Raw genomic sequence first — 27,548 nt, forward strand, 5'->3', positions numbered from 1 at the left:
TTAGATGGTGTACTTCTTGTCAATTCTACCAGTACCAAGTTGTTGGCCACTTGCTCTCTCTGCTACTCACTCCATTGCAGTCATCTACTTTTTTACAAGATGTTAGAAGAAATTTTATACAATAAACCATCAATATTACTATAAAAAATCAATAAATATATTGTAAATATGTAAATCAAATGTAAAGTAAATAATTCTTAGCTTCTAATTACGAGAGATGTAATCGCATTTTCAAAAATGTTATTACCTACCCACGTGATCATATTAACGAATAATGGATTACTCCAAAATGCAACTCATATTCCTGTTAGTCTTTATGACATTTGCGCACGTAGAAAAAGATTTAATAAACCGTTTATAATTAAAAAATATATATATATTAATAAACAAACAAATCCAAATTAACAATTTGAAAATTAAAGAGCTTTAATGTCTTATATAGACATTGTAGTGTGTTTTTATTAAGGACACATCCCTTAGTTTTAAAAGAACACAATTATTCGTTTAAATTTGAAACTCTTTAAATATTTTCTACAAAAGAAACTTAAAATTTTAGAAACAATTACTTGAACTTTACCATTGAAATAAATTGATGATGATTAATTTTGAATGACGGCTCCCTACTTAATTAGCCTTAAAAAAAAAATTAAAGAAAAGACTGCTATTAGCACCTATCTTTTTACTTTGGTTCGCTAATTCTTTGAATCACCACCCAGCAAAATGAGTCCTCACCATTTTCTCTTTGAACCCCCACCTTAATACCAACTATACCCTTAACTCCAAACCCAAACCCAAACCCTAGCCCTTACTCTTAACTACCACCTTCGGCACCACTGCAGTTGCCTCCGACAACCAATCCACAACTCACCTTCGACCCTTCTTCCTTCTTATTTTTCTTCTTCCTTCTTTTTCACCCCTTCTGTCTTAGCTTCGACAAACCACCATTGCACCACCGCAATTTGAATCCCCTAGTCACTTCCATAACCACCCACTCATCTGCCTCCTTTCTTCTTCTTCTTCTTCTTCTTCTTCAGATCGTGACCCAGCCGCTACCAGTCCTTCCATTCCTACACCTCCAACCTCTCATTTCCTTTCCCATCAGCTCTTCCTTTGACCTCCTCTCTTCTTCTTCTTCTTCTTCTTCTTCTTCTTCTTCTTCTTCTTCTTCTTCTTCTTTCCTCAAAACCCTAGATTTGAAAATGGAAATCAGGCCGCGATGGTGGTGTGCTGTGACGGTGGTGACAGTGATAATGAGGTAGATCGCAATGGCTTGTTGATGTAAGGGCTGCAATGGCAATGGTCAACGATCTCTCTCTCTCTCTCTCTCTCACACACACACACACACACACACACACACACACTCTACGATAGATGATGGTAGCAATAACAGTGACGCTGGAGGTGGAGTGGTGACCAAACTCAATATGAAGCTTACGGTGGCGTCGACAATGATGGTTGGTAACAACGCCGCCGATGGAATTACGGTTAGGAAATTTGGGTCAAAGAGTTAGGAATGAGGGTAGAAATGAAATTTTATGTTTGAACAAAATTGGAATTAAAAAAAAAAAAGGAAGAGAGGGGGGTCCTAAGAAAATAGATAGATGCTAATAGCAATCCAAAAAAAAAAAAATGAACTTCCAATAAATTACACTGATCTCCCTGAGAGATTTAGAAGAAAAAAAAAAATGGCAAGTTTAGTATTTTTGGTATAATTACACCGACTTCCATTTGAATTTGGGTAAAGTGACCGAAATAATGCAGACGATATAAAGACAAAAAGCTACATGAAATAAAATTTGTATTTAGCGTAAAAGATATGACAATACTATTTTTTGGGGCAAATTACCAACACCCTCCTCAAGATTTGACTAAAATATAGACTCCCCCCTGAGGTTTGGGAAATTACAAATTGCCTCCTGAGACTTATATTTGCATAACAAATGAGGGGACAATTTGTTGTGCAAATATAAACCTCAGGGGACAATTTGTTATGCAAATATAAATTTAATCTCAGGGGGCATGATATAATTTCTCAAACCTCAGGGGGGAATTCGTATTTTAGTCAAACCTCAAGGAGGGTGTTGGTAATTTGCCCTATTTTTTTCTATTCATATGATTAACGTATTATTGACAATATGAATTAAAATTTTAGAAGTGTCCAATATAATCAACAATGATTTAGAGCACTAAAAAAAAAACAAACAAACAAACAAACAAACAAACAAACAAACCAAGACCAAAATATCACATCACAGTAGAGCTCACTGCCAGTTCATTAGAGCTGGCTTTAGAGCTCAAGATTTAGAGCTCCAAAGCATTTTTCCAATATAATTATGTCAAATTTATATTATTTATTATATTATTTTCAAATATCATGAGAGATCCATGCATTGACAATTGGCTAAAATAGCAAAAAATCAAAAAAATTAATACAAACATTTAACTTATTCTTTTTTTTATATATCTTTTCATAATAAATCAAAAAAATTATTAAAAAAATCAGTTCTCAAATAAATTCTTACCAAAAAAATCAAATTTGAAACAAAAATCGTGTATAACAGGGGCAGAAAATTAGTACGGGTAAGTAGACAATAGGCATTATCATAGAAAGTGCATAGTTGGAAAAAGTTTTGCTACCATGACTTGTTAATCGGTGGGTCAACATATAAAGAAGAATTAATAAAAATTTAAAAAGACTAATTTGTGGCGTGCATTTGTGCATCATGCATGGTCGACTTATGACTTACTCTGATTTTTTGTGGGGTTTGGTTTTAAAATAAAAAAAAATATTGTCATTTTAAAAAAAAAAAGGTAGAATTTTTAATTGGATGGTAACTTTTCATATTTAACTTAAAATTCAATTTTCAACTTAGTAAAAGGTCAACAATGAGTGAAATCTTACATCAAGCAATGCTTGAAAGGTGCAAAATTCAGAGGTGACTTGACCATTAGATCAATTAAACTGTCGACTAAGGTCCATAAGAAAATTTTCAAAAAAAAATTTAGTGTTGAAGACTCTAATTTTTTAAAGACTTATTTAGATAAAATTTTATTTTGATATTCAGTTTAAGAAATCTAATAATCTTGAGTCGCTAGTGATAATATCATAAAATTTCTCAAATTAGTATTTACAAAAATAGGATAATTTTTACAAGTGTGGAATGATTTTTATCATGTGGTGGGTCAAACTCAAAAGAAAATAATGATAAGAAAGTTTAAATGCTATGTCTGTGCAAGTGCAGTGGACCATAGAAATTCTAGAGTTGGAAAAAAAAAAATTAATGCCACATGACTTTTATAACTTTGTTCGCACACTCGTTTTATTGGTGGAATAATACACAAAATATAATTAGTATAAAAATTTAAACTTCATATTTAAAGCAATGTAATGATTTTATCTTACTCTCCGTTTATTTGAGTGAAAAATATTTTTAAATGGTGGTGAAATGAAGAAAATATTTTTTTAAAATATATTTTTTATATATTTAGTAATGGTGGTGAAAGGAAAATGGAGGTGGATGTGGAGGTTGTGGCATGGTGGCTTGACGGTGGCAGCGGTGAAGTGGCCATGATGATGGTGGTGTGGTGTGGTAATGGAGGTGAGAGTGGCAGTGGAATGTGATGACATTAGTAAGACTTTTGTTCAAAAAATGTTTTTAAAAGTCAAAAATATTTTTTGCCTATATAAACTTATTTTGTGCTGACCACAAAAAAATGTTTTCCATTGACTTTTATTTTTCATTGTACCAAACATCAAAAAATATTTTTTTATCCAAATAAACGGACAGTAAAATGACAAATCTTTACTAGTTTATACCAAAAAGTGTGTACTATTGACATATACTCATAGGGTGAACAAGTTCAGCTCTTTATAATGTGGTCGGTCAATTTGGATGTAACATGTCATTTTGTCTTAAGCGTAGTTCAGACTCATTAAAAGTAACTAATCAACAATTTAAGATTGATTAAAATTTTGATTTGCAGTCCTATTTTTCAAAATGTGTGATCTATTTTGATTTAAAAAAATTTTACATTATTATATATTGAATTGTCTAAAATATTATATTATATTTAAATATTTTTAGATTTTAATTCTTTATACATTAGAAGATATATTTAAATAATATATGTTTTGTAAAGGAAGACATTTATAGAACAATTTTACTCACTATAAGAAATTAAGGTTTTAAAGACAAATTTTTAGGGACAAAAATAATTTATCAGCAAAAATTATACTTTTAAGGACAAAATGAAAGAATTTAAATATATATATATATATTTAATCATGTTGTTACATTTTCTAGACAAATTTATTTGGTTGTAAAAGGATCAGTCACTTTTACCTACAATTTTAGTTGGTCCCTAATAAACCCAAATCATATATTATTTTATTTTATATGTTAATTTTTGAACTCAATAGTTGGGACTATCAAAAAAAAAAAAAAAAAAGCATCCAAGTTTTATCACTCACTCTCTCTCTCTCTCTCTCTCTCTCTCTCTCAAAATTCCTAATTTCTTTTTCTCTCGAAAATGCAATGGTTCTTCTCCACGGATCTCATTGATTGCTTCTGATCTCAGCAACAATTTCATCCCCGAGGAGTCTCATAGCATCTCTCTCCAAGGCTGGATCACTCCGTTGCCGCCTCATCTCTCCTCGATTCTTCGATTTCCTGGTGACTCTCCGGTAGTGATTCCAATCAGGTACCATATATATATGTATATACATACATGTATGTATCCATATAATCGATTTGATATTTTAGCCCTTGGTTTCGTACATGGCTTTGTATACATGTATAGATTCATGTGTTTGCTCAATCCATCTATTTCAGTGAGGTGTTTATAGTAATCGTCAACAATTAAGCATTTTTCGTTTTTAGGGTTCATAGTATAAGAAAATCTCTTAATCGTGCATTTTTTGATCTTATCACATCATTATCAGCATTTTGTTATCATACATTGTTCAGTGATCTTTTTACAGTGAATGTTGTTGTTATTAGAAGCAATCGCAATTTGTATTAGTTGATTAGTTTTCACAATTTTTTAACAGACTGATGATATTTCATAGATCCTTGAAGGTGCATTTGATTTCTTTTGTATGTTGTAGGTCTGTTTTAGAATCATATGTTGCAAAAATGAGATAAATTTATATAAAACTAACCAATGAAAAGAGTGGATTTGAAATGTGGAGTATGAAGTTTTTTTTTTTAAACCATGAACCACAAAATATCATCTTTTGAATATAAGATCCAAACAAGGCATATATAGTCGGTGATACTCCACTAATTATTTTTTTAGGGTATCACTTATTTATAATTTCTGCTTTATTTAATATTTTTATTGTATAAAATTTGATATAGATGCATTTGTGGATATGAATCATGTAAGAATTTGTAATTCTAGTTATATTTTCCATAGAAAAGAAGTAGAGGATAGTACTACATGGTTTGGGTATTTGTGTAAGGAAGTAGGAAGTAGGAAGTCACTTTTTAAGTTGACATTTGTATTCGGAAAAGCTGTGTATGAAGAATTCGTAAATTCTCTATATTGATGCTTAATCTGATGTTTCTTTTGCTTTGATGATATTATAGCGATCCCGGGTTTACCCTTGTTATACTGTGATCCGGACATGTATCCGTGGATGTTGGTAGTTGTTTATTATTTTGTTTGCATCCTTTTTACTTCGTATTTGAGTTATAGGATGTGTTGGGCGGATTTGTTACGGGTTGGTTGAGTTTAGAAACCAAAACTAGTTGCCCAGATTTTTGGCCTGTACGCTCGAGCGGGGATTTTGGCGCTCGAGCGGAGATTACACCCTTTCAGTATTTTCCTGTGCAGCATTGTACGCTCGAGCGTAGGGTTGGGAGCTCGAGCGGGGGTCTGGCTCTGCAAAAGTGCTGAGCGAGTGCATTCTGCGCTCGAGCGGGAGGTTGGTCGCTCGAGCGGAAGTCTGTGAGTGGCCGCTCGAGCGGGGTGTTTTACGCTCGAGCGGAGACCTGGGTTAAAGTCCCGAAATTGTGACTTTTCAAATCACTTTTTCACTTTCTCTTCTCTCTCTTACTTTTCCTAAATCACCATTGTTGAGCCTCTCACTCTAGACTCTACCTTCTCTCTAGGTTTTGATCTAGTAGGAGTGATTTACTCACCTTTGGCCTTTACAAAAAAGTTGTTGATCGTCGAGGGCTTCATTTTAATCTGAAAATCTCGGGTTTTGGAGCACGTTGAGTTTTGTCGTCTTCTCCTTTGGGACTCCGAATTTGAGGTAGGGATAACCTACTCCTCTCTATGGGTTTTGTCTTTAAATTTTGGTATTTTGAGATGTTGGGCTTGGTTTGGTAATCTTGTAAAGGTTTGGGGCTTTTGTGTAATTCTTACAAAAGTTGGGGTTTCATTCATAATAAACCTAGATGCATGTTTGGCATAGAAAAATGGAATGATTGTTGAATCATTGATGGAAATGGAACCTAAGGGTTGAAATGATAATTATGGAAAATGGCCTAATTACATTGTTTAATTAATTGGGATAATTAATTGATGAGAAATGAGGAAATGAAATGTTGATTGAATATCCATTTGTGCATTTATTTTCTGTTTTAGAAATAACTGCTTTGGGCTATCGGTGGAGGATAGTCGTGATTGTTGTAGACAATGTATGTTGATTAGGCAAACTGAAACTAATCAATGGAATGTGTTATGGAACTTGACAGTTGCTAGAATACATTAATTGTTTGTATTGTGTGATTGTATATAGAACCAATGTGTTTATATACGTTATGTGTAGAGGAGGAGATAGGGGATGTACTCCGCGGTTTAGGGGAAGATAGGGGATGGACCTCTAAACCGGATAGGTATTTGGAGGAGATAGGGGATGTACTCCGTAGACAGAGCTCATATGCTTGTCTAGAGAAGTGAAGATAGAGCTCATATGCTTATCTTTGTGAAGTGAAGTGTGGATACAGCTTGTATGCTTATCTGTGGATATTGTTGATATACATATCTGTTGTGAAGTGTGGATACAGCTTGTATGCTTATCTGTGGATATTGTTGATATACATGTCTGTTGTAGAGTGTGGATACAGCTTGTATGCTTATCTGTGGATATTGTTGATATACATATCTGTTGAGAATGTGGATATAGCTTTTATGCTTATCTGAATGTGAGATATAGTTTTTATACATATCTGTGGAAATGATGATAGAGCTAGCATGCTTATCTGTTGAAAAAAGGGAAAATGAAAAGTAATTGGGACTTGTAAGTCGTTGACATAAATATGTAATTTATGTGATTGAATCAGTGGTGACCAACTATCAATTGCTAATGTTTTAGTCATTGTCCATGGTTGGTTTAGTGTATTTCTACTGGGCTGTGGCTCACCCTATATGGGAATATCATTTTCAGGTACAGGAAGCATGCCACCTCCAAGGACATAGCTGGGAGGCTAGAGGCGGACATGTTTTGTTGTTTTACTTTTGATGTATTACATGTAATACTTATGTAAGGAGACGCTAATGAATAATAGAAGGTGGTTTGTTTATACGTCAACGCATGTCTTATTTGATGGGTTTAATGTTATTATTTTGAGGGCGTTACAACTTGGTATCAGAGCGTACCGGGTTCGAATACTTTGGGTACGTGGGAAGTGATTAGGATCACAATGGGTTTGTCTCGCTTGATAGAGACTTAGATGTAGTACCACATGCTACGTGCTTACTTGATAACATGTTTATGTGACTATGTGGGTATGGGATTTAATTTCTGGGATGTTGATTGGATCCTTGAGTTTCTGGGAGTCTTGTTGGAAAAGCACTTGATCAATGCTATTTCTAACCGGAACTCTAGTGACGTCTCGGGACTATCATTATCCGGAAATGAAATTCGTAAGTGCTTATGTGTTTATGTGCTTATGTGGAGTGAATTACACTTGTCCATGCATTAGGACGTGAGTGTTTAGTTTCGGCACACCTATAAATGTGCTAACGTTCTGTGTTGCCTTTATTAGGATGTCAGGACGAGGAAGAGGTGCTAGGCGTGGTAGACCTGCGAGGCAGGAAGTACCGTCACAGGGTGAGATTCCGGCAGTGCAGGAGGGAGTGGGGCAGGCCAATGTGGCCGAACCAGTGGGTCAGCAGGCTATGGGTGCCTTGGCCAGAGAGATAGCAGGAGCTTTGGGTATTCTTAGGGCTGGGAATCAGGCAGCTGAGGCAGGGCCTTCCTTCTTGAAGAGGGAGTTCTTTCGGTGTAATCCGGACGAGTTTATCGGGGATCCTAAAGAGCCGCTTAAGGCAGATGAATGGCTCGAACAGACAACGAAGACGTTTGAGATGCTTGGCATCGAGGACGGAGCACTGAAAGTGACCTTGGCATCCTTCCAACTGAAGGGAGATGCGGGTCAATGGTGGAAGTACGAGAAAGCTCGTGTTGGTGGTACTTGGGAGGCGTTTGTGAATGCTTTTCAGGAGAGGTTTTTATCAGCAGTAGCTAGGGAGAAGCTGAGAGATCAGTTTAGCCGGCTTAATCAGCAGGGCTTGTCAGTGGCCGAGTTTGAGGCTACTTTTACCAGTCTGTCTAGGTTTGCACCTGAACTGGTGGCGTCTGAGGAACGCCGTTGCTATGAGTTTGAGCGGAAGTTGAGGCGGGGCCTCAAGTTGAGAATTGGTGGGTCTTATATCCGAGAGTATAGACACCTGGTGGATGCTGCAGCTCATATGGAGCTTATGATGCAGGAAGAGGATGAGGGGCAGAGAGGCTCCAAGAGGAGCCAAGATAGTCAGAGTGATGGCAGGAGGCAGAGGGGTTCTAACCCTCAGCAGTCGCAGGGTGGTGTTGCTAGATCGACCTTCCCAGTGCCGAGTGCAGGCTCCGGGAGAGGTGGTCAGGGGGATTTCACCTGTTACAAGTGTGGCCAGCTGGGTCACAAGGTATCTGTTTGCCCGCAGAAGGGTGGGGGTCAGAAAGCTGCTTCTTCTTCAGCTAGACCGCAGAGTCAGAGTTTGGGCAGGGGGCAGCTCTTGATTTGTTATCAGTGCGGACAACCTGGGCACATGAAGAGGTTTTGCCCACAGTTGAGTGCCACTTCGGGAGCGTCTGGTTCTAGGCAGACGCAGGGTTTTCAGCCAGCTCAGTCTGTGCAGGCCTCGAGGGCCAATCCGGGAGCTTCGTCATCCCAGTCTGTGCAGCAGTCTTTTGCTCAGAGAGGTGAGCAGGTAGACCAGGGGCCTACGGGGCGCGTGTATGCTGTTACCGCGCAGGATTTAGTACCGGCTCCATCGGTGGTGAGAGGTACTTTTCTGTTTTGCAACTCGGTTGCTAGTGTGTTGATAGACACGGGTGCATCTCATTCTTTTGTATCTGCTGCATTTGCATCTGTTTTGGAATTGGAGTTAGCACAGTTAGCATCTCCTATTTGTGTGGTATCGCCTTTGGGTGGTGAGTTGATCCTGAAACAGGGTGTCAGAGGATGTGATATAGAGGTCGCCGACTATAGACTTCCTTTTCCGTTTGTTGTCATGCCCATGAAGGGTTTTGATGTTATTTTGGGTATGGACTGGTTATCGTCATACCGGGCTGTTATTGATTGCTACCGCCAGAGGGTCACGTTGTGTACCTTGAGCGGGGAGTGGTTCCATTTCTTGGGAGACCGGGTTGGTAGTGTTTTGCCACCGGGGTATGATTCGCGAGGGCGAAGTGAGCTTAGTGGGTTACTTGCTAGCTTTGAGAGTAGCGAGTGTGTTGAGACTCAGATTGTGTTACCGAGGGTGGTTTGTGAGTATTCGGATGTTTTTCCCGAAGATCTTGTTAGTTTGCCACCTCACCGAGAGATAGAGTTCTCTATTGATTTAGTGCCTGGTACGGCGCCGATTTCTATGGCACCTTACCGTTTTGCTCCAGCAGAGTTGGTTGAGTTGAAAGTTCAACTCCAGGAATTGCTCGATAAGGGTTTTGTTCGCCCTAGTGTTTCACCGTGGGGAGCACCGGCCCTCTTTGTTAAAAAGAAAGATGGTGCCTTGAGATTGTGTATAGACTACCGGAAGTTGAATCGGGCTACGGTTAAGAATAAGTACCCTATGCCCCGTATAGATGATTTGTTCGACCAGTTGAAGGGTTCCCGTTGTTTCTCTAAGATAGACTTGAGATCGGGTTACCATCAGTTGAGGGTCAGGGAGGAAGATGTTCTGAAGACGGCATTCCGTACGCGGTATGGCCATTACGAGTTTCTGGTGATGCCATTCGGGCTTACCAATGCACCGGCAGTCTTTATGGACTTGATGAACCGGATTTTCCGGGAGTTCTTAGACCGATTTGTGGTCGTCTTCGTGGACGACATTCTTATCTATTCGCCTTCTGAGGAGGAGCACGAGGAACACTTGAGAGTGGTGCTTGAGTTACTTAGAGCCCATAGGCTGTATGCCAAGTTTGGGAAGTGTGAGTTCTGGCTGAGGGAAGTCAAGTTCTTAGGCCATGTAGTTTCTAGGGAAGGGGTGTCTGTTGATACATCCAAGACAGAGGCAGTACAAGATTGGGTACAGCCTAAGAGTGTGTTTGAGATCCGCAGTTTTCTGGGATTAGCTGGGTATTACCGTCGGTTTGTGAAGGATTTCTCCAGGTTAGCGTCACCGTTGACTAGACTGACTCGGAAGGGAGTCAAGTTTGTGTGGAGTGAGACTTGTGAAAGGTCATTCCAAGAGTTGAAAGTTAGATTGACCACCGCTCCGGTGTTGATTATTCCGGAGAGAGGGTTGGGTTATGCGGTTTATTGTGATGCCTCACGAGAGGGTTTGGGTTGTGTGTTGATGCAAGAGGGGAAAGTGGTAGCTTATGGCTCACGTCAGTTGAAAATACACGAGAAGAATTACCCCACACACGACCTAGAATTAGCAGCTGTGATCTTTGCCTTGAAAATCTGGAGGCACTACCTTTATGGTGAGAAGTTCGAGGTATTCTCGGATCACAAGAGTTTGAAGTATCTGTTTACACAGAGAGACTTGAATTTGAGGCAGAGGAGATGGATGGAGTTCATCGAGGATTATGATTTTGAGTTGCATTATCATCCGGGAAAGGCCAATGTTGTGGCCGATGCCCTTAGTAGGAAAACCATTAGTGATGTAGCTTGTATAGCCATCCGGGAATGGGAAATGTTGGGAACACTTGGAGAGTTTGATTTGCTTCTGGGCGAATCCGTTGAGGCTGCGGCCTTGTTTTCTGTTGTTGCGCAACCTACACTTGTGACTCGAGTGTTAGAGGCTCAGAGGGGCGACCTTGAGGTAGAATCCCTCCGTGAGAAGATTTCTGGTGGGAAGGTTGAGAAAGGTTTGACGGTGTATCCCGACCTGAGTGTGAGATACCGAGACCGTCTGTTTGTGCCGGAGTCTCATCGAGAGGAGGTACTCCGAGAGTTTCATCATTCACGCCTTGCGGTGCATCCGGGAGGTACTAAGATGTATCAGGATTTGGGTCGCCAGTTTTGGTGGCGGGGTATGAAGAGAGATGTGGCTGTTTTCGTATCGAAGTGCCTTACTTGCCAGCAAGTGAAGGCCGAGCATCAGAGGCCAGCGGGTTTGTTGCAACCCTTGCCTATTGCCGAGTGGAAGTGGGAGCATGTCACTATGGACTTCGTTGTAGGTCTTCCGAGGACTCAGCGGGGTAGTGATGCTATTTGGGTGGTTGTAGACCGGTTGACTAAGTCGGCGCACTTTATTCCTATGCGCGTGAGAGATTCGGTGGATTGTCTTGCCGATTTGTATATTCGGGACGTAGTGCGATTGCACGGGGTCCCAGTGACGATCGTCTCAGATAGAGATCCTCGTTTTACTGCTAGGTTGTGGCAGAGCTTGCAGAGTGCCTTGGGCACTAAGTTGACCTTTAGTACGGCTTATCATCCTCAGACTGACGGGCAGTCCGAGCGTACTATTCAGATCCTCGAGGATATGCTTCGGGGTTGTGTCCTGGACTTCAGTGGGACGTGGGAGAGGCACTTGCCATTGGTAGAGTTTGCCTACAACAACAGTTTTCAGTCTAGCATCGGTATGGCACCGTTTGAGGCCTTGTATGGCCGACCGTGTAGGTCTCCAGTTTGTTGGGCCGAGGTGGGTGATGCACCTTTGTTGGGTCCGGAGTTGGTTAGGGAGACGACGGAGAAAGTTGAGCTTATCCGTAGGAGGCTTGCTACAGCCCAGAGTCGACAAAAGAGTTATGCCGACCGTAGGAGGAGGCCTTTGGCGTTTGAGGTAGGTGATCATGTCTTTCTGAAGATATCACCTAGGCGAGGTCTGATGAGGTTTGGGAAGAGTGGGAAGTTATCCCCTCGGTTTATTGGTCCTTTTGAGATCCTTGAGAAGATAGGCGAGGTTGCTTATCGATTGGCCTTACCACCGCAGTTATCCGGAGTGCATGACGTGTTTCATGTGAGTGTGCTTCGGAAGTATGAGCCAGATCCATCACATGTGCTGGATTGGAGCGATTTAGAGGTAGATGAGGATGCCTCGTATGAGGAGAGACCGGTTCGGGTCTTGGATAGGCGGGATCAGGTCCTGCGTGGCAAGACCATTCCTTTGGTGAAAGTCTTGTGGAAACATCACGGAGTGGAGGAAGCCACTTGGGAACGTGAGTTGGGAGTCCGTGAGAAATATCCGGACTTGTTTGTTGATATGTAATCTTATATTTAAATTTTACATTTTTGTTGAACTTAAGAGCTTTTATATATGTCTTAAGTTGTGAAACATTGAAAATGTTTTGACTATTGGTAGTATGTTTTGGAACTTGCCTCATATGGAAGTTGAATGTAACATTATATCTGTTGAATATATTGTTGAAATTGGAAGGATAGTGCATAATGTTGATGCATGTTGAAAGTACATATGTTGTTTACATATTGTGATATGTCTCTTGTTTAAGGGATGGAATGACCGGTAATGGGTCGAATTGTTGAATGTTAAAATGTAACATTGTTTAAAATGGAGGAGAACTTGTTTTTGAAAACTTGTGTTTAATTTCGGGGACGAAATTCTTTAAGGGGGGGAGGTTATAGCGATCCCGGGTTTACCCTTGTTATACTGTGATCCGGACATGTATCCGTGGATGTTGGTAGTTGTTTATTATTTTGTTTGCATCCTTTTTACTTCGTATTTGAGTTATAGGATGTGTTGGGCGGATTTGTTACGGGTTGGTTGAGTTTAGAAACCAAAACTAGTTGCCCAGATTTTTGGCCTGTACGCTCGAGCGGGGATTTTGGCGCTCGAGCGGAGATTACACCCTTTCAGTATTTTCCTGTGCAGCATTGTACGCTCGAGCGTAGGGTTGGGAGCTCGAGCGGGGGTCTGGCTCTGCAAAAGTGCTGAGCGAGTGCATTCTGCGCTCGAGCGGGAGGTTGGTCGCTCGAGCGGAAGTCTGTGAGTGGCCGCTCGAGCGGGGTGTTTTACGCTCGAGCGGAGACCTGGGTTAAAGTCCCGAAATTGTGACTTTTCAAATCACTTTTTCACTTTCTCTTCTCTCTCTTACTTTTCCTAAATCACCATTGTTGAGCCTCTCACTCTAGACTCTACCTTCTCTCTAGGTTTTGATCTAGTAGGAGTGATTTACTCACCTTTGGCCTTTACAAAAAAGTTGTTGATCGTCGAGGGCTTCATTTTAATCTGAAAATCTCGGGTTTTGGAGCACGTTGAGTTTTGTCGTCTTCTCCTTTGGGACTCCGAATTTGAGGTAGGGATAACCTACTCCTCTCTATGGGTTTTGTCTTTAAATTTTGGTATTTTGAGATGTTGGGCTTGGTTTGGTAATCTTGTAAAGGTTTGGGGCTTTTGTGTAATTCTTACAAAAGTTGGGGTTTCATTCATAATAAACCTAGATGCATGTTTGGCATAGAAAAATGGAATGATTGTTGAATCATTGATGGAAATGGAACCTAAGGGTTGAAATGATAATTATGGAAAATGGCCTAATTACATTGTTTAATTAATTGGGATAATTAATTGATGAGAAATGAGGAAATGAAATGTTGATTGAATATCCATTTGTGCATTTATTTTCTGTTTTAGAAATAACTGCTTTGGGCTATCGGTGGAGGATAGTCGTGATTGTTGTAGACAATGTATGTTGATTAGGCAAACTGAAACTAATCAATGGAATGTGTTATGGAACTTGACAGTTGCTAGAATACATTAATTGTTTGTATTGTGTGATTGTATATAGAACCAATGTGTTTATATACGTTATGTGTAGAGGAGGAGATAGGGGATGTACTCCGCGGTTTAGGGGAAGATAGGGGATGGACCTCTAAACCGGATAGGTATTTGGAGGAGATAGGGGATGTACTCCGTAGACAGAGCTCATATGCTTGTCTAGAGAAGTGAAGATAGAGCTCATATGCTTATCTTTGTGAAGTGAAGTGTGGATACAGCTTGTATGCTTATCTGTGGATATTGTTGATATACATATCTGTTGTGAAGTGTGGATACAGCTTGTATGCTTATCTGTGGATATTGTTGATATACATGTCTGTTGTAGAGTGTGGATACAGCTTGTATGCTTATCTGTGGATATTGTTGATATACATATCTGTTGAGAATGTGGATATAGCTTTTATGCTTATCTGAATGTGAGATATAGTTTTTATACATATCTGTGGAAATGATGATAGAGCTAGCATGCTTATCTGTTGAAAAAAGGGAAAATGAAAAGTAATTGGGACTTGTAAGTCGTTGACATAAATATGTAATTTATGTGATTGAATCAGTGGTGACCAACTATCAATTGCTAATGTTTTAGTCATTGTCCATGGTTGGTTTAGTGTATTTCTACTGGGCTGTGGCTCACCCTATATGGGAATATCATTTTCAGGTACAGGAAGCATGCCACCTCCAAGGACATAGCTGGGAGGCTAGAGGCGGACATGTTTTGTTGTTTTACTTTTGATGTATTACATGTAATACTTATGTAAGGAGACGCTAATGAATAATAGAAGGTGGTTTGTTTATACGTCAACGCATGTCTTATTTGATGGGTTTAATGTTATTATTTTGAGGGCGTTACAGATATGGTCTGATCTAATCCTGATTTGTTTGATTGATTATATTTGTGTTATTCGGAAATGTAGATGCTAATTCAATTGATTGCATTGTTAAATTTATTTTGATTCGCTTGTTTTATTAGAGCCGAAAATTCTAGCATCATATTTCTTATTTTTAGTATATCCTATTTTTTAAGCTTTTACCTTCTTCTTTTTGTTTCCCTCCTTCTTCTTTAGTTCTTTTGCACCATGGATCGGAGTTGCATGCAACTTCATAATAGAAGGTCACCTCAGTACATTGATGGGGTGAGGGAATTTATCTTGTTTGCTCATGATCATATGAAACCAAGGGCAGATAAGATTTGGTGTCCATGTTATAGATGCAACAACCGTATTCAAAAAATCATAGAGGAAGTTGAAATTCATTTGTATGCATATGGGTGGTCACAAGTTACACTAGGTGGGTGTATCATAGGGAAGGTTTTGAGTTGAATGACAACGATGACTCACAAAATGAAAATAACGAATATCTCGACAATGTGACAGAGAAGTCAAGTAACCCCAATACTGAGGTGCGAGAAGTTATTCATGACATACGAAGTGGAACAACCATATTTGGTTGTGTGGGAGAAGCATCTAGTAGTTGTATTTACTTAGTAGTTGTGGTGGAGAAACAAATAAATTTGCAAGATTAATGAGGGATGTAGAGCAAGATTTGTATTCGGATTGCCAACGATTCTCCAAACTATCATTCATGGTTAAGTTGTGTTAGGTTTTATATCTTGGCAATCCCGTTTGACAAAACTCCTTTCAGTTGTATTTATTTTCACATTTTTATTTCAGTGAGGCTATGAGTCTTTAGATACGAATCCAACCCGAATTGTGCCTTTCAGAGAAATTTGTGATGCTAATGCTTTCAAGATTGCCACTTCGCTGATTATGACGGGGATCGAGCTACCCGGTCAGCTCGCAGGGGTCCAGGGGACAGCACCCCTTGGCGGGTCTGGGGCAGCGCCGCGGCGGGGTCGAGGGGCAGCGCCCCCGAAGTAAAATGCAAAAATGCATTCCAAGTTACCTGTCTGCTCGAGCGGACATTACCCCGCTCGAGCAGAGAATCCCTGGTTCCAGCAGTTTTGGTCGCCTGTAAAAGTACTGAGCTGTGTGATTTCACGCTCGAGCGGACCTCTGTTATATCACGCGCATATTTTGCTGAAGCCCCTCGAGCGGGCTGTTGGGCGCTCGAGCGGAGATCGCGGGACAGACTCTATAAATTCACGTGTTGGGTCAGATTTTAGGATAACTACTCCTGATCTTCTTTTTGGGTTCTAGGGTTTATATCTGGGGATACTTTGTGAGTTTTCTTTGATGTTTTGATTGAGTATTCAACTCATGTTTTAAAGAGTATACATCAAAGGTCTTGTTTGTTCTACAAAAGAGAGAGTTGTTCTTCGGTGGATTCTGAAGAATTCGAGCCTGAAGCTTTGGTGGATGTCGGGGTGGCTCATCGTAAAGACAATTCCGAGGTGAAGACGGGTTGGAAAAGGCACATAGAGGTTGGTTCAATTAGGCGTGGATTCGCTAGGTAATTGAGAGTATACCTGTGTAATTCCTTTAAATCTTCTTAGTGGATTGTTTTGTGGCTGTTGCCCGTGGTTTTTTAATCACTGTTGGAGGTGTCCAATTGTGGCTTTTTCCACGTTAAAATCGTTGTGTCTCTTTGTCTTGATTGTTTAATTAGGATTGTTATATTCTGCTTAAAATTGATACATAATCACAAATCAACATCTAGGGGATTTCTAGATTTTTCAAGTTGCTATATCTAAAGATATTTAATAGATGGAGCAACAAATCACTTATGATGTTGTTGAAATTGTTTAAGGAGGCACTTCCTATTGGTGAAACACTTCCATGCTCTTACAATGAGGCTAAACAAATAATGCAAGATTTGTGCCTCGACTATATCAAAAAATACATGTATGCAAGAATGATTGCGCACTTTTTTGGAAGGTGTATGAAAATAAAGATGAGTGTCCTACTTGCAAAGCGCCAAAGGTTCTGCGATACTTTCCTTTAAAACCAAGGCTACAAAGGCTATTCATATCAAGAAGACGGCTACTGACATGAAGTGGCACAAGGATAAACGTGTAGGTAGATATAACTTCAATTACAATCTATTCATTGAATAGTTGAATGCTACAAACAATGCTTATGGCACTAACATTATAAATTGGAAATGATACTTTTGAAATCTCTGTCAGTTTATGATATACAATCAAGATATTACATACTAATGAATCATAGTATGGTATTTGTTTGTTATTGAAATATCTTTTGATTAAGCCTCTTTGAATGTGATGAGCATTTTTTTTTTTCGGTGTAGTTGAATTTTAATTTGGAGATGAACACATGGTTGGTGATGTGTTTGATATTTTCTGTTTGGTTATTGAGAAATCAAGAAAGGAATATAAGTTGATGTTCAAACTAGTATTTTTAGAATAATTGTTACAAAATCAAAAAGCCAAATAAATAAATAAATAATTATCAAACTTTTAAAGACCAATTTTAGTCGTCTCAAAAAAATTATAACCTTTGCACACCACTTTCATTTGTCCCAAAAAGTAAAACTTTTAGAGACCACTTTCATTTGTCCCAAAAACTAAAACTTTTAAAAACCAATTTTTGTTGTCTCCACAACTACTTCATTTGCTCTGGACTGTAATTAGACTTTTAGAGACAAATTTTGATTGTCTCAAAATCAAAACTTTTTGCAAACACATATTTTTTTCTCTAAAAGTCTATTTATAGTGACAAATGCAAAATTTTGTCTCTAAAAGCCATTTTTTGACTTTTCCAGACAGGCCATTTGGGACAACTTCGCGACAAGAAAAATTAGTTGGCTAAAGTTTTTTCCAACAAATATTACACTTTTAGGGACGGAATAAATTTGTCCCTAAAAAGCTAATTTCTTGCAGTGACTCTTTTTTTTCTTTATTTATTTTCAAGGTAAAATTTTACAAATTTTTATAAAACCCGTTAAAATCTTGTGAATTATTCCTCTATACCAAATCGATAAAACCAAATAGTAGTATGTGGTGTATTTGAGTTTATTAACCAACAAAGCTAAATGGTTGAATGGTTTGGTTCAATATTAAATTTTTTCTCTATTTGACCAAACTGAACCGCTTATGCCTTAATTCAAAGTTTAGATTTCAGATAGAATTAATTCAAATATATTAAGGTGCTCTTGAAAAGCCAAAGATGTTATATTTTGTGAGTTGGAAATTTTCTTTCTTTCTCAAGATTCATGTAATTTTTTCAATATATTTAGAACCTCTAGCTTCACTTATTTTTTTTTAAAGCTATACCATATCTATATTTTATATCTATGTATACACTATGTAAAAGGGGATTTTTAAGGAGAAGTATTCTCATAGCTCTAATGTCTCAAATTAAAATTCTTAAATTTTTATTTCAAATAATAATAAAAAAAATCTATTCGCTAGCTCTCATTTAAGCATTAAAGAAAACTCATTATTCCTTGATTTATGGCTTTTAGAAAAGTAATTTAATCTATTTCAAAATTCAAATTTGAGAGCTAATAAATATGACAAGTAATCTATTAATTTAAATTTAAAGTTAGCACAATACGAACTTAAAATTATAATGATCTATGTCATTATTTATGAGTTTTATAATGAACTGGATTTTAAAAAATAATAGTAATAAACAAACAATAAGATAAGTGTGTCAACTCTAGAAAAAATTTATATCAAAACTTCAAATTCACATCAAGTATGCATATTTGATTATTAAAATTGTTAAAATTAATGATTTTATTGATAAGAAAAAAAATCATTATATTTTAAATTAGAATATATGTATTTGTTTATTGGTGTAGAAAAAAAAATTCTTCATTTTTTGTTTTATTTTTTTTTAAATCTTATTAGTTTGCCCATCAACCAATATAATTTACAATTTATAATCGCCAACTGTATCACATAATTTATGGTTTGTATTGTGATTTATTTATGGATAAATTACAGTTTGTCCTTTTTATGTTTGGCCATTTTCTTATTTTGGCCATTCATTTTTTAATTTTTTTTTAATTTACTGCAAAAGCTAATTTATATCTGAAATTAGACAAAAAATGACACATTAACAATCACGTGACATAAAAAAAATTATTACTCAAACCCTAATCTCTATATAATAATATATTTTTTATGTTATGTGGTAGTTAACGTGGTAGTTAGGAGTAAATTGGAAAAAAAAAACCTTGAAACATAAAAGGTTAAAATGGGAAAAAAAAAAATTCAACTGGTACAATAAAAAAATGACAAAACACAAAGGGACAAAGTGTTACCCTTTATTTATTTAGAGCATTGCTATTAACCGCTACCTTTATTCTTTGAACCCCCACCTTCTTCTTCTTTTTTTTTTAATTCCAGTTTTGTCCGATTCTAAAATTTCACTTTTACTCTAATTCCTAATCTTCTAATCCTAATTTTACAGACTCTAACTCCAACCCTAATCACCTCCAGCAATACCATCATCTCCGACAACCCCTCATCGCCGCAACCACCATCATCTCCAACCACTCCTCACTTTTGCAACCACCACTCCCTCCAGGCAATCAGCCACTACCTCCACCGATAAGCACCGATAGCCCTACTGCAGATCTGAATTAGAGAAGAGAGATCGACCCATTTAGCACTGTGTTGCCAAATATTCAGGATTCGTTTAGCACCATGTTGTCGAACCCACTCCACCATCGTGGCCTTCCCATCTATTGGGAGAGTGAGCGAGCAAGAGAGAGAGATAGATGAAAATCTAAGGTTTTCAGAAGAAAATAAAAAGAAAAGAGAGAAGAGAGAGAAGGAGAAGGGCAAGACATATGACCACGAAATCACTCGCCATAGCTTGTGATAGTGGTTTTAATGGTGGCCATTGTTGATGGGTGTTTCCTCTTGCTATGTTTCTTACTCATACTTGATTGGAATGCAAGAAAACAAAGAAAGAACACAGAGTTGGGGTTTGGGTTTCGGTTTGGGTTTGGGGTTAGGGGTATAGTTGGTATTAAAGTGGGGGTTCAAAGAGAAAATGAAAGGTTTCATTTTGCTGAGTGAGGGGTTCAAAAAAATGGGTGGGTCAAAGTAATTAGGTGGGGGCAAATAGTAGCCCTCTTTATTTATACCTGTAAAATAGAAAAATCCAATATCTATCTATACCTACTTCACTATATGTAACTAATCTATGTCTCTATTTTTTATCTCCGCTAGCCATCATCGCTATCTGTAACCAATCAAACTATATTGAGGTGCTGGTAATTTTTTAACAAAAATATAAAATAGATGAATCAATAGACAATATAGAAAGATTGGAAATGAAAGAATAGTGAGTAAAGTGGAAGTTAGAATGGGCAAGATTCAGACACGAATTTATGAAATTTACATTATTATTTTATAGGTTTGAAACAAATTTCACACACGAATTTTATCCATTGTTATCTATTTCATGCTTTCTTATTTTTATTTTTAACCTCTCTCATTTTCGTTTTACTCATAATACATAATATTGTTCGCAAAACTATACACAAACAAATTCAATAAATAAAAAAAGAAAAAAAAATACAACCATATTTCATGTGAAGAAAGCGAAGATATTTTTAAAAAAATTAAAAACAAATCTACAATTTGTTATTTGAGTTTACAATTTTTTTAATTTTTATATTTAAAAAAAATAAAAAATACACATAACAACTCAATTTATGTATTTTGAGGTTTCTAGTTTGAAGTTCCTGATATTAAGATTTTATAAGATCAAAGACATGCAAAATTTTCATAATAGTTGAGGTCCCTTAACATTTTCACAAAGAAATTTTTAGTACAGAGAAATTTTGAGCATAGAGAACTTTCGATTCACAGAAAAAATTCAAACAAATTTTTTGTGAAGAGAAATTTCACAGAGAAAAATCAGAGTGAATGAGAAATTTCTGTGTTATGATCACAGAAAAATTCAGAGAATTGTCACAGAAAAATTTCAAAAAATGAAGAATGAAAGAATAATGATAATGATAATAGCAAAAAATAGTAGATTTTTGTGTGTGCTCATTTTGGCTTTTTTATTTACTTTTTAGATTCTTCTACACAAGGGGGAAAAAAAATTGACATAATTTTGAAAAAATATCACTAAAGACCAAAAAAAAAAAAAAACCGAAAAAAGCGATGTCTTATTTGGGGTTTCCCATACAGCTGGCATTCTTTTCAACTATATAATTTAGGAGGGTCATTTTCATGAAATTCTAAAAAATTACTTAATTTTTTGAATTTATTCCATGAGATTAACAAGTACACGAAATTATATATATTAGTAACCGAATTGTTAGTTGCATATTGTGCATATATTGCATTAGATATTTGTATATAGGATCATGTATACATCTTTGACATATTCTTTTGCTTGCCATCGAGGAGTACTAGATGTGAATTTTTTGTTTTAGCGTACTTATGTTCATGTTATCTATCATATCCATTGTCATACCATGAGGCTAGATGCTTAATTGAAATATCTGTATAAATGCTAGTGGGTAGAGGTTGTGTTGCTTGCGTTGGAATGTAGTTGATTCATATACTTCTGAACTCCTCTTTTAGTGGGAGCTATGCAAAAAGATTTTTCAAAATCATGAAATTACAGCATGACAAAAACCAGTGACACAATCTATAATTATTTGCATCAAATAGTAATGTTAGCATTATTAAAACTGGAGTATAAACACATTGAGGGAATAAAAATCACATCATGACTTAGTAGAGACCAATCTTACATATCTCCATAAAAATTACATATTTTTTTAGCTATGTTGCGAATTTTTATAATAAATTTATCAAAAATAAAATTATACGCTTTATAATAATATTGCATATTTTTATAGTAATCTTACACTTAAAATACACAAACGAAAAGGATTTCGGTTTTTAAAATCGTTTGTGTATGTAAACAAAACTTATTGTGTGCGCATGTTTTTTGACCAAACAAAAGGTGTGGGAAAGTGAAAAACATTTGAAAGACAAGGACCCAAGATTCTCTCCAGTGATATTTCTAATAATAATTCTTGTAATAGTGATTTAAGGATTTGTTTGATTAGTAGAATTATAGTATAAGATTGGAATTGTTAGTTTATGGACTCACATTTTCATATTTGGTTATATGTTAATCGAATTATATATATGATGGGCATTCAATCTCATGAAATTGACGAATTTTTAATATTAAAAGGGGAGGGATCATATTCTCAGGCATGAAAAAAAAAATGAATACATAAAAAATAATTATCTTACTAATATAATTGAATAACTAATCATATATTAATTCATGAGATTATTAATGTCTTGTTGTGAATACCGCTAATTAAATAGGGCCTAAGAGTGGTTGTAATAAGGGTGATGTCAAATGCACTTTTTCGTTGTCACGAAATCTCTGGATTTCAGTTCACAGCTCACCTTTATTCTATCTTCCTCTTCTTCTTCTTCCCTTTGAGCTCTAAATGTATAGACATAGACCACCACCAATGGGTCTGTGTTGTTGTACTACTATTTATTATTATGTTGTTGCTGCTACTGTTACTATTATCACCTTTTTCGCAGCCTCTTCACCCTTCAACAATGCCCAACCTCTATCTCTATCTCCATCTTCATCTCCATCTCTAACGGCGAAGTTATCTACTTCTTGGATCAACGACCCCCTCAACTGGCACATGTCCTCTACGGATTATCTGATGACTCAGCCCCAAAATTGGTCTATGGCTTCTATTGCCATACTTAAGAAATTAATGCTTCATGCCTCTTTGGTGTTGTAATCTTCGACAACGTTGATTATGACACGCTAAATGCACCAGAACTAGTTTGGTCTGCTAATCGGGAACGACCTATTCAAATTAACGCCACCTTACAATTCACTGAATATGGAGATTTGATCTTGAGAGACTCCGATGGCACTTTTGTATGGTCTACCAATACCATAAGAAAGTCCGTAGTCGGCTTGAAATTAACCGAATTGGGAAACCTGGTCCTTTTCAATCGAAACAATGCAACGGTTTGGCAGTCATTTGATCACCTAACTGACTCCTTATGTAGTGACCCTCATCCTCGTCTTAGTCATGTTCATGTGCATCTGCATGTTTTGTTTTCGTTAAGCTGCATTTGTGGTTCTGACTTGTTTTGCCTAAAGTAAGGTTTCCGTCTTGTTTTGTACCTATGTGTTTTGGCTTGAGTATTGTTTGTATGTTTTGTCCCTTGCTTGGTGTGTGTAGCCGAGGTCATCTTAAGCCTAGGTCACGCCTTTGGACCTTTTACACCTAGGGCCATCTTGGAACCACTTTGGCTGACCTCCACCTTCACCCCGGCATATTGGCCGAGATATCATCATCTAGGCCGAGGTGTGTATCACCGAGGCCAAGATATGTATCATCTAAGCCGAGATGTTACCCTTTAGGTAATTTAGATCTTTGATCCCAGCACCTGGTGATCTTGTTCCTAGACTGGTATGACCTAGACCGAGGTATGGCACATCTAGGCCGAGGTGTGGCACAGCCAGGCCAAGTGTTATCCTTCCTAGCATAGATCATTGAAACCTCCTTGCCAAAGCCTGTGACTTGACCTGAGGTCATTGCATGCCAGAGTGCCCTTGTCACCTTACTTGTTATACACACTTTGTCATGGTCTTGTCTTGTCATCCAGTCACCTTTTTGAGAAAATCCAATCCGGCATTGCCATGTGTCCCAGTAGAGGGTTAAGTCTGCTAGCAGTAGAGAAACCCACATCATTTGTCATATCCTTTGCATGGTAGAGAGAGAAGCTCTAGGAAGAGAGGAAGAAGAGTTCTTGAGAGAGAAGTAGATTTCCAAGCTTGATCCTTAGAGTTTGAGACGTTAGATCCGTGTTTTGAGGTTAGATTCTTGATTTGCTCTCGTTGTTCTTCATGCTTATTTGATCGCATTGCATGATTCATGAGCCATGCATTGGTTTAAAGTTTGTTTTAGAAAGAGAAAATGATGTTCTTGTGTTTTTGAAAGAAAACCATGTTTTGATCCGAAAGTTTGTATCAAAATCCATGTTTTTGTGTTTGTTTCATAAGATCCTCGAGTATGGGTACCCAGGTCCATGTTTTCGAACTCATCCCATGAAAACCCCGATTTTGAATAAAGAAGTTATGATTTTAGCATTCATGTTCTTCATGTTCTTCAAAGGAAACCCAGATTTTTCCCAGACTTCATTTCCCTGAATGTGGTCGTCGGGAACACACCTCGACCAAGGGGTGTGGGACCTCGGCCAAGACCTGGTTGGTACCCAGCATGTTTTTCGAGATGAAAAACAGTGGGACCTCGCCCAAGACCTGGTTGGTACCCAGCATGTTTTCCGAGATGAAAAACAGTGTCTGACTCCCAACACATAACTGCTTTGTTTTGACTTAGTTTTGAAAGAAGTGTCGAGATCATTTGCACACATGTAAAGCTTGTCTAGGGATGCATTTCATATCCGTCTTTGAGCATCTCTTCTTGACTTCTTGAAGTGCATTCAATGGGGTTTATTATGTAATTGTAGGTTTTGGATCCTTGCTTGTAATCCCCACACCTGAAGAGCTAAGTGAGTGGTATTTTTAATAAAGATATGTTATAAAGTTTTGATAAAGCTTTGCTTCGTTTTGGAAAAGTATTTGATCAAGCATGAATGATTATCCCTAGTTTTGTATCAAGTATTATATTTGTGTTGATGACATTCTCGGGAAAGTCCTTAGTGCCAGGGGACTATAATGCAACTGCACCCTCGTTTTGAAAGTCCTTAGTGCCAGGGGACTATAATGCAATTGCACCCTTGTTTTGAAAGTACTTAGTGCCAGGGGACTATAATGCAACTGCACCCTTGTTTTGCCACTGACGCTTTTCCACGTGGGTTTGTTTTTTGGAATGTCATTGCATCGTATTATGTAGATGTTATTAAACATCCCAAGAATGATTTGAAAGATTTGATTGATGAACTTGATTCATCCCATGTTTTGTTACAAGCTACGATTATGTATTGTTTTGATAAAGATCTCGGATGTCATTCATTTAACCCTTTATTACTAATATCATTCACTAAGTATCCAAGCTCACCCTCTCCTTATATATATGTAGGTGATGAGCAAGAAGGCGGCGACGCCTAGATGACTATTTGTAACTTGTTTTGGATTCGCGTTTTTGTAGCATCTTGAAGATCATGCTTCTTTGCTTGTAGTTTACTTCTTTTGTTTATGTTGGCTTGAGAAGCCTTTTGATCAAGATGTATTATGTACTTATTTTATTTGTATTCAAGTTGTAAGACCTTGAAAAGATGTATGTCATTTCATTTGATCTATGCACAACTCTTATGGACTACTTAGATTTAAATTTGCTTCCGCACATCTAGGCCCCATATATTTATACTCTGATTGTGTGCGAATTTTTATAAGTTGGCCTTTGGTAATCTCGGATTACTAGCCATCACAGCACCATTCTACTAGGGGCGGAATGGGGTCGTGACACCTTACTTATTGGGCAGACGTTGGTTCCTGGGCAGAAGCTCACCTCCCGCACATCTGCATCCAACTAGAGCTGCGGTTTGTATTCTCTTACAGTTTAGGATTACAGTCTATTGGCTTATGTGGAATCCAATCCACCCTTGCCCTATTTTGAATCATATTTATTTTTTATAAATGATGTCAAATTCGAGAATGGAAGCTTCAACGGGCAGCTAATCCCTGCTGCATCAACATCATCACCTCAGTTCATGTGGTTTGAACCGGGTGGGCATTTGAAGGTGTATCAGTTAGTAAACTCGAATTGGACTGTGGTGGTAGATTTGCTGACATCACAAATTCGTGGCGGTGAGTGTGGGTATCCCATACCGTGTGGCAATTACGGTATCTGTTCTTCAAATGGACAGTACAGTTGTCTTGAGGAAGCCACTGGCAGCAGCACTTTCAAGCTAACAAATTATACGCAACCCAACCTCGGATGTTCCCTTGTTATACCCATTTCTTGTGACCATTTGCAATATCACACCCTTTTGGAGCTTAAGAATAGTAGTTACTTCAACTTCAACTCAAAATACACATTTTCATACAACAACATTTACTACTTGGATGGAAAAACAAAGTTAAAAGATTGCAAGATGAGTTGCTTGAAAAAAATTTCGTGCAAAGACGCTTTATTTGCATATCATGTGGGATATGATTCAAAGAGAGGTTGTTTATTACTGTCTGAAGTCTTGTCACTTATAAAAAAATGATGGAGCAGTTGATAACATTACTGTATTTCTTAAAGTGCACAAATCTCGGGATACACAGTATCTTAATCCTTCTTCGCCAACAGATTCTCCTCAAAAGAAATCAAGGCAAGTCAAAATCATATTGGGATCCAGTCTTGGAGCTTTCTTTGGAGTATTTTTTATGGTTGCCTTTTCCTTTTTCTTTTTCACAAACAAACAAGAATCTGAAGGATTTGATGAGTTCTTTGTCGATCAAGTACTGGGGATGCCTACTAGATTCTCCTACGAAGAGTTGAGAGCCATGACAAGCAATTTCGATAAAAAGCTTGGAGAAGGAGGATTTGGGTCAGTGTTTCAAGGGACATTAATTGAAGGCACTAATGTAGCAGTGAAGCATCTCAATGGTTTTAGTCAAGTTAAGAAGTCATTCTTTGCTGAAGTTGAGACAATAGGCAACATTCACCATGTCAATTTGGTGAGATTAATTGGATTTTGTGTTGAAAAATCATATCGGCTTCTAGTTTACAAGTACATGTCCAATGGATCCTTAGATACATGGATCTTCCAAAGGCACCAGGAGCTCACCCTTGGATGGCAATCCAGAAGGAAGATCATCATGGATATAGCCAACGGACTAACCTATCTCCATGAGGAATGTAGGCAAAAGATATTTCACCTAGATATCAAACCCCAAAACATCCTCTTAGATGAACTCTTCAATGCGAAAATTTCTGATTTTGGATTGTCAAAACTAATTGATAAGGACCAAAGCCAAGTTGTAACAATGATGAGGGGAACACCAGGCTATTTGGCTCCCGAATGGTTGAGCTCAATTATCACTGAAAAAGTAGATGTCTATAGCTTTGGTGTCGTGGTCTTGGAAATGTTGTGTGGGCGCAAAAATTTGGATAGATCTCAACCTAAGAAAGATATGCATCTACTGGGTCTGTTTAAGAGGAAAGCAGAAGAGGAACAACTTTTAGATATCGTTGGTAAATACAATGGTGACATGCAAACACATAGAGCAGAAGTTGTGGAGATGATGAAGGTTGCTGTGTGGTGTCTACAAAGTGATTTTTCCAGGAGACCTTCTATGTCGGTGGTGGTGAAGGTCTTGAAAGGTTCTGTAGATGTTGGAAGCAATTTGGATTATAGCTTCATAACTCCTGTTGCACCAAGAGCAATCACAGTTGCTGGTAACCAAGAGGATCACATTGGTGCTGCTACTTCTTTATTTGCATCAGCTTTATTAGGACCAAGGTAA

At 37.6% G+C, this 27,548-nt stretch overlaps 1 protein-coding gene across 1 annotated transcript; it reads left to right on the top strand.

Moving 5' to 3' along the window:
• Positions 1-3,508: 3,508 nt before the first annotated feature.
• On the top strand, positions 3,509-27,548 carry LOC145814723 (putative receptor-like protein kinase At5g20050). Its single transcript, XM_082911724.1, has 5 exons — positions 3,509-3,599; positions 5,361-5,533; positions 19,515-19,631; positions 25,748-25,937; positions 26,314-27,548. The coding sequence occupies exons 1-5, from the start codon at positions 3,509-3,511 to the stop codon at positions 27,546-27,548; spliced, it is 1,806 nt and encodes a 601-aa protein (XP_082767850.1).

This window comes from Camellia sinensis, unplaced genomic scaffold (genome assembly GCF_055761805.1).
Source record: "Camellia sinensis isolate YWXY unplaced genomic scaffold, ASM5576180v1 Unanchor12, whole genome shotgun sequence".
NCBI classification, from domain to species: Eukaryota; Viridiplantae; Streptophyta; class Magnoliopsida; order Ericales; family Theaceae; genus Camellia; species Camellia sinensis.

Bases quoted from the DNA above. Each gene is read 5' to 3' on its own strand.
- LOC145814723 (XM_082911724.1), top strand. From the start codon at position 3,509: ATGGAGGTGGATGTGGAGGTTGTGGCATGGTGGCTTGACGGTGGCAGC. The intron at 3,600-5,360 runs GTGAGAGTGGCA...AATTTGATATAG, and splicing joins GGTGTGGTGTGGTAATGGAG to ATGCATTTGTGGATATGAAT. The intron at 25,938-26,313 runs GTATCTGTTCTT...ATGATGGAGCAG, and splicing joins CATACCGTGTGGCAATTACG to TTGATAACATTACTGTATTT.